This window comes from Dermacentor silvarum, chromosome 11 (assembly GCF_013339745.2).
Source record: "Dermacentor silvarum isolate Dsil-2018 chromosome 11, BIME_Dsil_1.4, whole genome shotgun sequence".
Classification (NCBI taxonomy): domain Eukaryota; kingdom Metazoa; phylum Arthropoda; class Arachnida; order Ixodida; family Ixodidae; genus Dermacentor; species Dermacentor silvarum.
In genome coordinates, this window is record NC_051164.1 from 49908087 (window position 1) to 49921019 (window position 12933).

The 12933-nt window shown below is 47.3% G+C and overlaps 1 protein-coding gene across 1 annotated transcript; it reads right to left on the reverse strand.

Annotated features, from left to right (window-relative positions):
* Nucleotides 1-5263: 5263 nt before the first annotated feature.
* Nucleotides 5264-8502, reverse strand: LOC125941517 (spermidine/putrescine import ATP-binding protein PotA-like). Its single transcript, XM_049658965.1, has 2 exons — nt 8394-8502; nt 5264-5437 (listed from the first exon to the last, which is right to left on the reverse strand). The coding sequence occupies exons 1-2, from the start codon at nt 8466-8468 to the stop codon at nt 5267-5269; spliced, it is 246 nt and encodes an 81-aa protein (XP_049514922.1). The 5' UTR covers nt 8469-8502; the 3' UTR covers nt 5264-5266.
* Nucleotides 8503-12933: the final 4431 nt, after the last annotated feature.

Below are 12933 nucleotides of genomic sequence, written 5' to 3' on the forward strand. Positions count from 1 at the left end.
CTCCGTATATACAACTGTAGCAGCGCCTCCCCGCGTTTGGCGCCAACGCGGGGAAATGGGGACGGCGTCGGCAGCAGCTCTGCACGTTTTCTCGTTGGTACTGCTACAATTTCTTCTCTCTCTCTCTCTCATTTTCTCTTTCCCTCACCCGAGGATGTCCCATGTCCCATGTCAAGTCAACATGTGCACGGCACGGAGAGGAGGTGAGCCACACGCCGCTCCGCGAGGTGGTTGCTCGGCAACGCAATGACGTCATAACTGGGCGAGGTTTTGCGACACCAGGCGCCACTTTTTACGGTTAGCTAGAACAGCTTCGCTGTTAAAAACGTTTAATAACATTGCTCCGTGCGGAGCGGTCAACTCGTCAAGTTCCTCTCCGGCGCGCCATACGAACGCTCTAATCTTGTGATGTAGGCTGGAAGTCCGATGGCGGAGGCGTCTTTTATAGCATCTCCGGAACGCCCCCGCTCAAGAGAGGAAGAGAGCAGAGGCCCTCCACGCTTGCGGCTGGCCGGCGCTCGGGTAAATGATAGTCAGCACAACGGTCATCAACCATCCCGGACGTCGAGGAGGAGAATGTTCAAATATGCAAAGGCTTGTTCACACCGGTGACTGGCAGTGGTCGCGCGACCAAGTTGGTCGCAAAGCGACCAGTCGCAAATGGTCGCTTTTCTCGGAAAGCGACCATTTCGAGCCAGTCACTCGCCGCTCAATTTTTTAGTCGCGCGACCGCAGTAGCAAACCTGCTGAACCAATACGATGCCCAGGAACAGGACGTCTGTGTACGGTGTTACTTTTTTACGGGAATATGCAACTATGAGCATCGGTCGACTTCAGTCGCTTTTTGGTCGCCGTGGTCGCCACAATCGCTTTTGGTTGCCATGGTCGTCATGACTCTCAAGTCGCTGTTGTGAATGACCCTTAATCCTAACCGTCACGCGCTGAAGAGAGGAAGCATTGACTCGCACCCCACACACACGCTCAGACACCATCAGCGTAGCGCGCGCCGAGGGAAAGAAGGTTCCAAAGCGCACGCAATGGGTAACGGCTTTTACCTCTTTCTTGTTTCCTCCTTATAACCCCCTCCCGTTCCCCACGTCCCTGAGGCGTGCTCCCTAAAAGGCTACAGAAAAGAGCGCCTCTTGCTCGCTACAATCACTCTCTCTCTCATCCGTCGCCGGCTTCTCGTCTTCTTTTAAACGTCAGGGGTTTTGCCGTGGTTCTCACGGTGCAACGCGAATTGTTCTACATCAAAGGCCAGTCGTAACAAAGCCGAACAGAAACGAAATTTCGCGTTTGCTAAATGGGTAGCGCCTACACTTTGTCCTCAGTGTGAGATGCGACTAAGGGATGGCTTATTTTATAATTTATTTCTTGCTGCCACAATTAGTGCAAGAAACACGGGCGAATTAGGACCGAAGCGGGCAGGCTGAGTCCAGCCATGTTGTTGCACAGTCACGGTAACCAACGAGAATCGCCCAGTTAACTCCGTGCATGATCACTTGCGGCAGCCGGTATCGGTAACGGCAAGATGGTAACGCCACGCTAATCTATTAGCGATGTTTTACTGTTATTATTGAGATCACCCGTTGATTTTGACTGCTGGTAGGGCCCAGAGAGACGGCGCTGAGCTGGGAAAGTAATATTGCTTTGCATCTAGCAGATGACGCCACAGCATGGGCGTTCTGGATGCTTTGGCGATGCGAAATGCTCTAAAGCGTAATGCTTCACTAGCATCACTAATTTGATTCGACGTTCTAGATATTGTTGTGCCTAGCTAGCGGTCACCGGCCGACGTGCATCCGAAGCATCTGCGGAGTGCTATTCACGCTTCGTCGTTTTCTCGAGGACAGGGAGCTGGCGACTAAATCAGCGTCACCTGAGAATAATGTTCAAGCAATTATGTTTGTAGCTTCGGCTGTTAGACCGCCCAGATCTGACGAGGGTGATGAGTTCTAGGACCCCAGACTGCAATGGGTCATCGGCCTCGTGCGTCGCTAAACGGCAACGTCACTCTTTGGGTGTTTCCCGTGAAGCACCAGCGCCCGCCCGTACTACGACGGGGCCCGGCGCCGACGGTGGCCCACAAACAAAGGAACTCACTTCGAGACGACAACAATCGCCGCTCTCCAGTCTCCTGACCCTGACAAGCTGACCGTCACGGAGAGTCCACTAATTGATGAAAGGGGCCTACGTCGCGGACTTCCGTGGGAACGGCATCGTCTTGACGTTCCCAATATTGCCTCGTGGTTGCCTCGTATGCGGGGCGATCCAGCAACGTTGGAAGCGGAGTGCGGTGGAACGGTGTGACGTCATGGGCGGGATATTGCGAACGGTTCGATGATTGTGACTGGCAGAGAACAGTGAATTCCCTCGACGAGTGAAAGGGGGAAATGAACTGGATAAAAAGGGGGGCTGGAGTGTTGTGGGGGACGCTCGGACATGCAATGACTTTGGCATGCAGTCGGAACCTAGAATCACGGAGCCCTTCTTGTAAACTATGTCGCTCGGAACCTCTCCCTTCTCCCGGCACCTGGCACTGGCACCAGCCATGGAACCTTCGAGGCCGCTCGGGTCCCCGACTTCAGAACAGTATGCTAAAGTGCTTATTTCTCGGCATGTCTACCGCGGTTCTGCGGAGAGGCGGCGCTTGCGTAGAAGACCTAGCGTATCTCCGTATGAAACTTTGTGGTGGGCACAGCAAGCGTTCAACGTCACTCACCGTAGGTTCGCATGAGATACGCGGGCGACGCATCGCAGAAGAGCCAGCCACCACCGGCAAGCCCGATGACCCTGTCGGCGAGCAGGTCCGCCTCGCCCATGCCGAGGGTCGTGATGACTAGCGCGGTCGTAGGCAGCGCCTTGCGCAGACCACCGAGCAGTACGCATGCGCTCACGGTGTCTAGGGCGCTACTGGGGTCGTCTAGAAGAATTACCTGTTCGAACAAACGGGGCAGAGAAGGAGCTTCTTTCCCTGAAACGTCTGGAGTTTTTTACTGCTGAATGTTAGCACGAAACCCCAAGATTCAGAAAACCCTAAGATTCGGTGAATGTAACGCTGTGGTAAGATATAGCCTGTGGCGATATTCTGAACGTCTCCGCGTAGTGGGCATGTCCATTTCGTGTGCTGCTGAAGTGCTGATTGGCTGGGGGTGCCTGTCTCCTTCTCACGCGTACCCCAGCCCAGTCAATCTGAACTTGAGCAGCAGACGAACTGCACACGCCGACTAGGTGGACACTTAAAGAATATCCCCCCCCCAGGTCGCACAGAATAATGGAGTTCATGTTCTATTGCGCATAGCTTTCCTACACTCCAGCAGAGCGGTGCACTAGAACAACATCTAGGACTTTGTTCCAATATGTTCCGGCGAACAATGCTGTGTGACTTCGCGTCTAAGTAGACAACGGCTTCTCTGCACCAGTGTGCTGATTGCAACAGGAACACGCCTGTACTTCGCTCGCCGCATGGTGTCCAATGTATGACGCAAACGTAAGCTACTAAGTGAACCCGGATAACTTTCTTCAGAAAACGCGTTAAGGCCAACGAGGAAATTAGTTATTTCACTCACTTTTTAATCGAGGCAATGTGATACTACATCCGCGTCGTTGCAGACTACAAAACACAGTACCGCGCACTTTTGACGACTCGTGTACGTCGCTTTCCTAGGCATTCATTTTCCCTGTATCCTAAGCAGTAGATGTAGAGTACACGTAGATGAGCAACATGCCCACTATAAGTACAAAAAGTACATCACTAGGATGTGTCGAAGTACAGTTGCAAGAGTTGCAAGAAAACGATTATTGGAATTACAGTTTCGATATGCACAGGCAACTAAGTGGTACGTCAAAAACACAAAGGAGGGAAAAATAAAACAGCAACCCGCCCCGGCAACATTCTGGCAATGGTGTTGGACTGCTGAGCTCGAGGGTACGATCACAGCCAAGATGGTCGCATTCCGATGGGAGTGGAATGCAAGAACAGTCGTGTGCCGCGCATTGGGGGTCGATAAAGAACTCCAGGTGGTGGTCGAAACTAATCAGAAGTCCCCCCCCCCCCCCTCCCTTCCCCAATCCGTCATGCTTAATAATGCACCCGCATTTTCGGCAAGGAAAATTTCCCAAGTATTTCTTCAGCAGTGACGTGGTTGCGATGGGGTTTCCGTGCTAGTAATATGTCTTGTGAGCATGTCGAAAAATCTTTAAGTAGTGTTTGAAAGAAGCAATGATATCAATGAGTGAATTACACAGTGCAATTGCCCGGGGAGAAAAGCACCTGTTCATCGATATAGTGTTCGACGATTCAGGTGTGTTATGGTTTGATTGTAAGATAAACGTGAAGATAATTTCAATCTATGCCCGTGTCGAGATTCTGTCGGGTAATAAAGTGAGCGACGAAGGCGTAAACGGGAGATCTTTCTGCATGATTCGAGCGGTGATAAAGAGAGAGAGAGTACAGTTTAGTGCGGTAACATTGACTTGCCCATAGAATGCTGCGCCTAGATAAACCGCGCCGCGCATAAGCTTGCGAAGGATTTCATATTTCTCGGTGCATGTACCATTTCTCACTTTTGCGCTGTTGTACAAAGTAAACAACACAATCAACAAGAACAAACTGCAGAAGACGCGAGACATCGTTCGGCACGTCGCACGCTGTCGTGAATTCCATGTGTGAAGTTTTCCCATGTGCCCAAATGAGGAGGAGAGAATCGGGTGAAATAAATCAAACTTAACACTCAGCTAGTAGTCTATGTTGTCTGATTTTGATGTTGTAAGTAAGATGTATATGTTTTGTCTCCCTCAACTTCAATGAGAATGTGGGACTACTTTCAGTAGCGCTCTTACTCGTGCGTGATCTGCCTCCGTAGCTTTCCCTTCATAGCTACAGATAGGTTTCTGCGAGTACAGTAATATATCCTTGTAGTGTCGGTAGTCACTAACCAGAAGGAGCCGTAATTTAAACTGCACCTCCCCCACGCTGTCAAGTTCCACTCTGCAGTCTATAATTTAATCTATTTTTTGAAATAGACTCCATTTATTTGAAAACGGATGGCGGAAAAATAAATAAGAAACGATGGAAAAGGCAATCATAAACTATCATGTGTGTAACCACGCACCTGGATAGTTTTCGCTTCACCTGTTCAGTTTCGTAACTCTGGTCTTCGTTCTTGACCAAGTGTTCTGTTACGCTAGTGCGAGATGTAAATTAATCACTTAATGACTGGTGGTTCGTTAACCGGGTTTAACTATTTTATTCGATGTCCTGCCCCTAACCGGTGCCCACCTTGGGTCTGGCTATGGCCGCGATGGCGATGCTGAGTTGCTTCCTGGCTCCCGCCGCAAGCTTGCCGACCAATCTATGAGAGAGTGCTCGAAGTTGGGCCAGCACGATCACTTGCTCGACTGACTGCTCGATTTTCTTTGCTGGAACGCCACTGAGCTGGAAATATGAAACAAAGGGATGGTGCTTAGGAGGTTGGCACAAGAAAAAAAAGCATAAAAAATTGTACGAATGAAACGCTATAACCCACACGGTGTCAGTACTACGAAGTGCGTCAGGCTACAACAACAACAACAACAACAACAACAACAACAACAACAACAACAACAACGACGACGACGACGACGACGACGACGACAACAACGTTATTAATCCGCAAAACAGCAAGCATTTCTTCTTATTATTCTGTATATTCTCTACCATTGTGTAAGGTCTTTGAGATCGATGATCTCGGTGTACTTTTTGATAGAAACTTGCACTTTCCAGCTTACACTAAACGCGTTGCAGTGCGTGGTATGCGCTTTCTTGGCTCTGCTTGCAGACTATCGAGGGAATTCAGTTCTTCTACACCGTTCCGCAAGTTATACACAACTATCTGTCTTCCTCAACTCGAATACGCGTCGGTCGTCTGGAATGTCATTTCTAGATACAAAAGTGACATTATAGATAGGATCCAGACAGAGTTTCTAAGCACACATCACCACCGCTTTGCTAACACGGACATTGGACCTTGTTCTAGCACTGTTGAATTATTGTTGTCGCCCTTACTTCGTTGCCGACGTAATCGCGCTGACCTTCTGTTTATTCTCAAGCTCCTTCACTCTATCCTCACCTGTCCCGAACTCCTCAGTTGTATCATGTTTCGTATTCCGCGCAAGGTCACCAGATAACATGTGCCTTTCCATGTTCCTGCCTGTCATCACCAACACTCAACCGTCCACAGAATACCGAGTCTTAAATACGACTATTTTCATGATCTCGATATTTTTATAACTCGCTGTCATTGTTTTCTTCCGAGCTTTGCGTTGTTTTGTCATAGTTTCACACATTGTTCTACTGCTCTTCTCCTCCTTTTACAGCCATAGCTCTACCACTCCAGGTACAAACCTAGAAAACGCCTGGCTCCGTAAATCTGACCTTTAAGTTCATTCAATGCCAAATTGCAACTTAGCCTACCTGATGCGTTTTGGACACGCGCGCGCCTCGGGGCAACAGCAAACAATTAATAGAATAATAAAAAAATATTCTAGGGTCTTCATATTTTGATATAAGATGGCTTACCTTGAAAATGCCTTCCCAGCAATGCAATCGGGTTGAAAAGTGAAGTCAACTTTAAGGGCACGGTGTAAGCTTAGTCTTTGTAAGTGGGCTTTGTGTGTTGTGTGCGTTGCACTGTGTGTTTCAGTGAAGCCTACTCATAAATATAAGTGGGATGCGAAGCGGGGCCCGATAACGCTATTTCGTTCCGCGTTTAAAGGCGAAGCTTAAGCGTCCTAATTTTTTCTTTTGTATTCAACCTGTGTCTTATTGTGTGTACACTCTTCTTTTCATAATAGTTATTTTATAGATCTTTTTTACTTACATTCCCCGGCAGTGTTTGTTTTATTTTTATTTTTTAGTGTATGCGTGCGCCAGCACTCAAACCTCATGTTTTTTTCTGGGCGCTGTAAACAAATGATTCATTGAATGATTGAGTGATTGACTGATCAATATTCGATTGTTTAATTACTATGCACAGGAACAACCCTAAGGTGCGAGCGCTGTAGCACGGATACAGTACCAAAAAGTAAAGATAAAACAAGAGACTAAGTAAAAAAAAAACAAGAAAACAAGAGAATAATAAACTAAAAGTGATATTCAGTGGGAATAATAAAAGAAAACGAACACATTACATACGATATTACAATTATAAAGAAGGACAGCTTACAAGAAAAAGGAGAAAAAAAAACAACTTTAGCAATGTGTGAAAGTTAATGTGTTGCCAGAATGTGAATCTCGGAACAAAACAATGACGGCAGCTTTTGAAAAACATCAAGGTAAAAAAAAAGTCGCAGTTTCTATCGAAAGGAGAACCATTGATAACAATAGCAAAGTATTAGACAACTACATGAAGTAAGGCTCGTAGTTTTATCGGCCATATAAATTGTAGTAAACATCAGCTTACTAATTAAATTGACAAGCATGGTGTTACGCGCACACATACAAACATAAACAGATCTCACTCGATGGCTGCGAACGCTCGCTGTTACATCGCTTGCGTGAGGAAGAGTACAAACAGAGGATGGCGAACCCTCCTACCCTCTCTGGCTTCAAAGCGTCTCCGAACCTTTGGGCATACTTAGGCAGTCATTGTAGGTGTGTTCTGCTGGAATATTTTTATAGGAAACTTAATGATTAGAACAGTGTGTTATTTTTTAGGTGCACCAAATTAAAAAAAAAAACTGCCGGAGGCAGGTAGCACAATTCCAACTCTTGATATAAATAACTCGATGAGGTGGTCATTACTTCTGCGAAAAATCAAAATACTTAAGTGAATAATCAACCTAATTACGGTAATTAACTGTTTACTTATTACTTTACGGCGCATATTTCAATCTACGAACTGCAGCCAGTAAGTAGGCAAGGCATATCGACCTAGAACGCATTCTCCGGAAAGGGCCGGTATCTAGAAATAAATTTTTAGTGTCTGACGAAATGCATTGGCGTTTCAGTTAGTTTTTTGCTTCAATGCATGTAAGAGTGTCATGGCGGCGTATATCTGGAAACCGGTGTCATTCTCAAAATTCGTTCTAACTCGATGTGCCTTTCACACTCCGTAACTACAATTCGTAGATTGAAATATGTGCCAGTAAAGGAATTAATTAAAAAATGCATAATTAGTTAATTATTCAATTAAGCATTCTGATTTATTGTAGAAGTAATGACCACTTCATCAAGTTATTTATATCAAGGATTAGAATTCTGCTATCCGCCATCAGCAATTATTAAAAGTTTAGTGCAGAAAAAGAAAGAAACACCCTGTATGCGGCTGGCAATGCAAAGCATATAGGGCGATGTTTCCGCACTTAAAAACCAACTAAGCACTCTAGTAGCATATGCTAAACGGCAGCCTTACCGCTGCGAAGTAGAATATATGTTCGTAGACATTTAGATCAGGGAACAGGATGTCCTGCGCGGGGCAGTACGCCATGAACCGGCGGGCCTCCGTAGTATCTTTAGCCACGTCGAAGCCGCACACGACGACCGATCCAGCAGTGGGCTTCGTGAAACCTGAAAATGAAAGATATCAGGTGGTTTCCTGATGAAAAGAGAATTCGCATTCAAACTCTAATTAGGGTGTAGGTTTTAGGGATTGTAGCTCTTTTTGTATCGTTGCGTACAGATTCTCTAGAGAGACATACAAGTCGTAAGGGAAATGAGGCTGAGCCCCGTAGGTTACCCTGCACTGGGGAAGGGAGAAAGGAGACTGAAATGTGAGGAGGAGAAGTTCACACTATACACTGGTACATGCACACAATCAAGCGTTCGTCGTTGAAGTCAATCACAAGCGGTCGCAGAAGGCTTGCGTTTCTCTAGAATCTTCACGGGAAAGCAGAGAGATGGAGGGAGAAATAGTTCATTGGATTTCATCTCCATGTCCTGACCTAGGGGTGCTAGGTTGATGGTGGGAGGTACCTCGAGATGGGGACAAAGGTGGGATGTTGATGGTGGTGGCTCTTGGGTAGGGTTGGTCCGCCTCCTCTGGAGGAGCCCAAGCGCCGTTAGGGCGGCCACGTTGGCCGGTTTTGAGTCAGTCGGCCACTCGTCAAGTGCGTGGGGATCTTTTAGGAAGCTTTAAGGATGGATCGAAACACGTCACTTCTTGGGTAATCCCAGAGTGTATTGGGGTATTCGCCGCTCTGCATGCACTTGGTTGAACAGTCTTTTTCGGCTATTCACGGGGATGTCTCCCGGGAGACATCCCCGGGAATAGCCGAAAAAGACTAACCACGGCCGTGGGTAGAGAAACTTCCATGCGCAGGGACGGCATGTTACAAGAGGGTGACTCAAAGAAAACCGCAATTATTTATTTTCTGAGACAAGTCAGGAAATACGGAATAATTATACACCTAGTCCGCTTATATATATATATATATATATATATATATATATATATATATTTGGTTATGACTGTAGCCACTCGCGCAGAGCAGTCTCATCTCTTCCCCGCTTGCTTCAAATATGTGTGCCTTCCATCACTTCCTTGAGCCATCCGAGCACATTAATTTCACTGCGGAGTCAACATCAATTGAACTATGCAGGTTTCTCAGGCATTAAAATTTTATATCTTGGATTTCGCGCAGCCGCCGAACATGCAGTATACGTTCTTGTGTTATCAGCTCGTAACAATGCACGTGATGTAAGGACACATCCGATCTAGAGGATACACCCCGGTGTCTCACACCCCTACGGCAAGGCACAGTTGGTGTGATCGGCAGCACTCCGCTGCCGCGCAACACGGGCACTTAACAACTTGTGCGAGGTTTTTGGCGCCACGCAAATTTTGAATGTGGTGGCGTCCGTGCGTGCATCTCGGAGGCCACATCAGGCAGTAGTGCAGATGCAGTAGTGCAGATATCCAATGCGGGTGTGCGCCACACGTGATTTTATTATCGTTAATCGTGACGTAATTGACGAGCATGTGATGTTATTGATGTCGTGACCTATCAGTCATGTTAGTCATCCGTTTGACACCTGTGCTAAGGCACAACTGGCGGCAAACAGTCACGCACATGTAGCCAAACCACCACGCACATGAAGCCGAAATGCTGCTGATGATAGTTTTTTTCTACACACGGACACGAACCCGGGGGAACTAGCTCTTAGCAGCTTCGCTGTAAAAATTCAGAGCCCTTCCACTACTGTAAAGGTGGAAGCCAGCGAAGCTGTGCGTATGGTGGGTCTGCTATAGTGAATATTGCTATGGTTAATTGATATATTATCACTATTGACTATATCAAGTGCCTTCAGCATGTTCGTCAAAGAGCAAGGACAATCGGCGTCTTGTTTCGCTCGGCGCGATGGCCAAGTAGTGCGTTTGCTGTGCCCAAGTCCGCCCAATCGTCATAGACTAGCGTATGAAGTCACAGCGTTCATAGCCGCCGCACACTGCACGGCGTCGTCAGGATCCTGACGTCAGGATCCTGGCAAGATGTGGTTAAACGAGCGTCCGTCCAATCGCGAGTCCAAAGGGCAACTGCTGATAACAGCGCTAGCACGATCTCTACGTCACGAGAAAAAGGGGCACAGCGAATGGTGGGACGTGTCGCCGCCGAGTATCGCGACACTTGTGGAAAGAGGCATCCTGCGGTGGCGAGGTGCATAACACTGGACATCCATCATTCGTTTTGACACCTGGGCTAAGGCACAGCTGGTGGGAAACTGCCACGCACATGGAGCCAAAGCAAATGATGATGATGATAGTTTTTTTTCTACACGCGGACACGATCCTGGGGAACCTAGCCCTTAACAGCTTCGCTGTAAAACTTAGAAGGAATACAACAAACACTTGCCTGCTATAATGTTGAGAAGCGTCGTTTTACCGACATTGTTTCGCCCAACGATAACGGTGCACTCGTCCTCGTAAATAGTGAGATTCATGTTCCGAAGGACGCTTCTGCCGATGTATTCCTGCGCAGAGGGACCACCATTCCAATAAAGGGCCAGGGACAAACAATTCGAAATATAAACCGCGTGAAATCGACGCGCTTTATTGACGTTAGCCAGGTAATGGAGTTACTCGGCCTCGCCGTAGTAGCCGATGTGCGCGCGAAAAAAAATGAAAATCTCGCAGGGTGCTGGTCCTGCCAAATTTAATTACTGCGAGCAGTAGTTATGTTACTCCACACATGTGCTGCCTCTGAAGAACGCAAATTCTTTGACCTCATGAGGGTGCGTTTGATGTCACACTGACGCACACGTCGTCTTAATTAGAAATATATTTAGTTTCTGTAATTACTTGCTACAAAGCATTTTTTCCGCAATCATTTATACAGTCTTACTTGTCAGTCAACAAGGAATACAAAGCTAGAAACACTTACGTGGCTTAGGCTCCTAATCTCAATAACTGGTATGAGTTGTCGGTTCCAAGGTTCGAATCGCTTCTTGTCCAGTCCCTCTCTGGATTCGACCGGCCTCCTTTTGTATGGATCAGGAAACCAGTAGCGCCACTGTTTAAGAAGTACAAGAGATCAGAAACGTATACAGAGCGTTTCTACGAAGACTTTGCGCAATGCATAAAAATGACTGTTTTGAAATAAATGGATGGTTTCTTCGGAGACATCATGCCGTCAGTGGTTGCAACCACGGGGTGACGGGTGATATGGGGTAATTTGTCGCTAATTAACAAAAGTGCATTAACTTTTCAACTATTAGTTTCAGAGGGCTCATCGTAATTGGAAAATTGAAGCGAGCTATCCACACAAGCCATACAAACCTTTGGATCGGGAAAAATAAGATTACCCGCGGAACTGTGGCGCGACGAACTCCAGCTATCAGAGCGTGTCACACCAAATCTGGGAGGCTGCAGGCAACACCGCGTCCCTCGAGGTTACGTTATGCTTGCGTCACTCAGCAAACTCTGGGCAACGCGCCGGCGGCCCAGCGCGCTGCCCGGAGCCGCAGCGGACACCACGAACACCAGCGCCAAAATTTGGCATGTCTACCCCTTAGTATTCCGTCTCGTCTCCACGCTCGGTGCCTACGCAACGCCGATCTCCCCGTCCTTAATTCGTCGGCACGTGATAATGTCATCTCAAATGTCCGGCGCGCACCTACATTCTTTTCTCTCACTCGTCACCATTCCACGACACCCTCTCCACATCTCTAATCGAATTAGAGGCTCGCTTATGGGGTTGAAGATGAAGAACGAACGATGAACTGCTAGGAAATCCCGTGAAAATCTTGGAGGACGGTTAAGCTTCGCCTTTAAGAGTAGAACGCGATAGCGTTATCAGGACCCGTTCGCATCGCATCGTTCGCATACGGCAAGTAGGCTTCATTCACTGCAACACTGAACGTGGGAAAGCCGGCTTGCAAAGTCCAAGCTCACACCAATCCCGTTAAAGTCGGCTTCACTTTTAAACTGAAATGCATTGCTGGAAAGACGTTTTTCCAGGCGCAATAGAATGTGAAGGCCCAGCACCTTTTTTATTATTTTATTAATTGTTTGCTATTGCCCCTACGCGCGCAGGTCTGGTAGAAATGTTTGAGTTTCCTCGTAGCAGAATTAGGTTTGCTCGTATATTCAAATTACAATCCGATGCCGATTGGTAAACAATCCGACGGCGAATCCGACGCCGAATGGTAAAGTAGTACTTTACCATTTTTCTGATGGATTTCACTGTGAGAAATTAATTTTTGTTCACCAAAACCTTGCACCACGTGGAGGGCCTGCGCTTTCGATGTGGTTGGATGATTTTCTCCGCCGCCTTGATCACACGCCGGTTGCCGGCGTGTGATCAAAGAGCCTGCGACACGGGGTCCTAAACGCTATCGCGTTAAAGGACAGAGTCGTCGCTTTAAATATTGCAAAGTAGCCGACGCCACCGTCACAAAGAAAAAAATTACTGCATTTGGGGTATCATAAACGACTATCAACGCATTGTCATCCATGG